The sequence below is a fragment of the Trypanosoma conorhini genome (assembly GCF_003719485.1).
Source record: "Trypanosoma conorhini strain 025E chromosome Unknown Tco_14.4_contig_00908, whole genome shotgun sequence".
NCBI classification, from domain to species: Eukaryota; Euglenozoa; class Kinetoplastea; order Trypanosomatida; family Trypanosomatidae; genus Trypanosoma; species Trypanosoma conorhini.
Window position 1 is genome coordinate 1,948 of NW_021704991.1, and position 1,390 is coordinate 3,337.

The following is a 1,390-nucleotide window of genomic DNA, read 5'->3' on the forward strand; positions in this document are numbered from 1 at the left end:
GTCGCCCGCGGTGGGTATCGGCCCAGCATCGACAACGTGGGCGGCGTCGGCGAGCCAAAGGTGGAGTTGGCCATTTCCGCCGTCCCCCGAATGCACCGGCAGGGTGACGAGCAGCACCCTCCTGCCCTCACCACTGCCCCCTATCGTCGCGGTGATGAACCCACTTGGAACGCCGGGCCCGGCGCCAGCAGGTGCGCCGCCCCACACGCGCGAGAGCGTCCCGAGCGCCTCCATCCACGTCTCCCCTTTATTATCCGACTCGTACACTCTGCGGCGGCCGCCCTCGCACGCGGCCATCATCAAAAGTTTGTTGCCCTCCCACGCCACGACGGAGGGACTACCGCACCCCTCCGCAGACATCCCCTTCGACAGCCGCCAAGTCCCCGTCTCAGGGTCGCTGGAGTACAAGACCAGCGACACGGTGTTTCCAGTGGTCTCCGGCTTTCTCTTTGTGGCCTCCACCGGGAAGACAAGCGTGCCGTCTCCCGTTAAAACACCGGCCCCACCGCCGCCAATCAGCCGCGACACGGACTTGTGGTCCTCAATTGTAAAGGTGCGGGTCAGCAGCGAAGGCTCGCCCCATGTAATCCTTTTGCCGCCGCTGACACTCCCCTTCACCAGCAAAAGCCTCCATTCGCCTTCGCCAACGGGCTGTGCCGCGCTGTAGTTTCCCAGCAGCATGTAAATATCATTGCCCTTCACCACCGCCGTCGGTCGGCTCAAGTTTGTTTTCTTCTCGCTTTGAGTGCAGTTATCCAACACCTGCGGTTTCCCCTCGCTTGTCTCTAACTTCACTTCTAGTGCTTTGCCAGCACCTGCCGTGAGGGGCTGTGATAAGATGGCCGTAATGGCGTCGGCACCGCCCTTCTTGAAGAGCGCCTCGGCGATGAGCAACGGCTCACCCCCTACTTCTAGAAGAACAGGGGCACGCAGCGCGTCAACCGCTCCCTCGCCTTCAGCTGAGATATCCTTCCAGCAAAAGATAGCACCATCTTCCGACTTCCCCGCAGCGCAAACAAACCCACTGACGCCGCACATCAACAACAAGCAAAGAAGGAGCAGCACCGCAGAGGAAAACAGTTGCCGGGGCATGTTAAGCCGCTCACTCTCTCACTCACACTCTTCTTTCCCCCCTTGCGTTGGATCCGCGCAGCCCGTGTGCGTGTGTTGATTGCTGGCGATAGCAGCTGCAGAGCCTTCGAAGAGCACACAACGTTTGGTCTCTTTCCTTCGGCGCGTGTATATGTGGGCGAAGGCAAAGAAGCAGCAGAAAAAAAACAGCCGCAATACGGAGGCGTCCCGGTGCACAGACAGAAGCCAGAGTTGAGAAGAACGGCGCGACCCCGCGCGGTGGCGGCCGCGGCGCTGGGGCCCACACGGCGGCGGTGAG

The 1,390-nt window shown here is 61.4% G+C and overlaps 1 protein-coding gene across 1 annotated transcript; it reads right to left on the reverse strand.

The window, feature by feature from the left end:
• Positions 1-1,092, reverse strand: Tco025E_08904 (trans-sialidase; the record flags this gene model as incomplete). The annotated part of the gene is made up of 1 exon (XM_029375735.1): positions 1-1,092. A coding segment is annotated over one exon (1,092 nt), but the record flags the coding sequence as incomplete, so codon positions are not given.
• Positions 1,093-1,390: the final 298 nt, after the last annotated feature.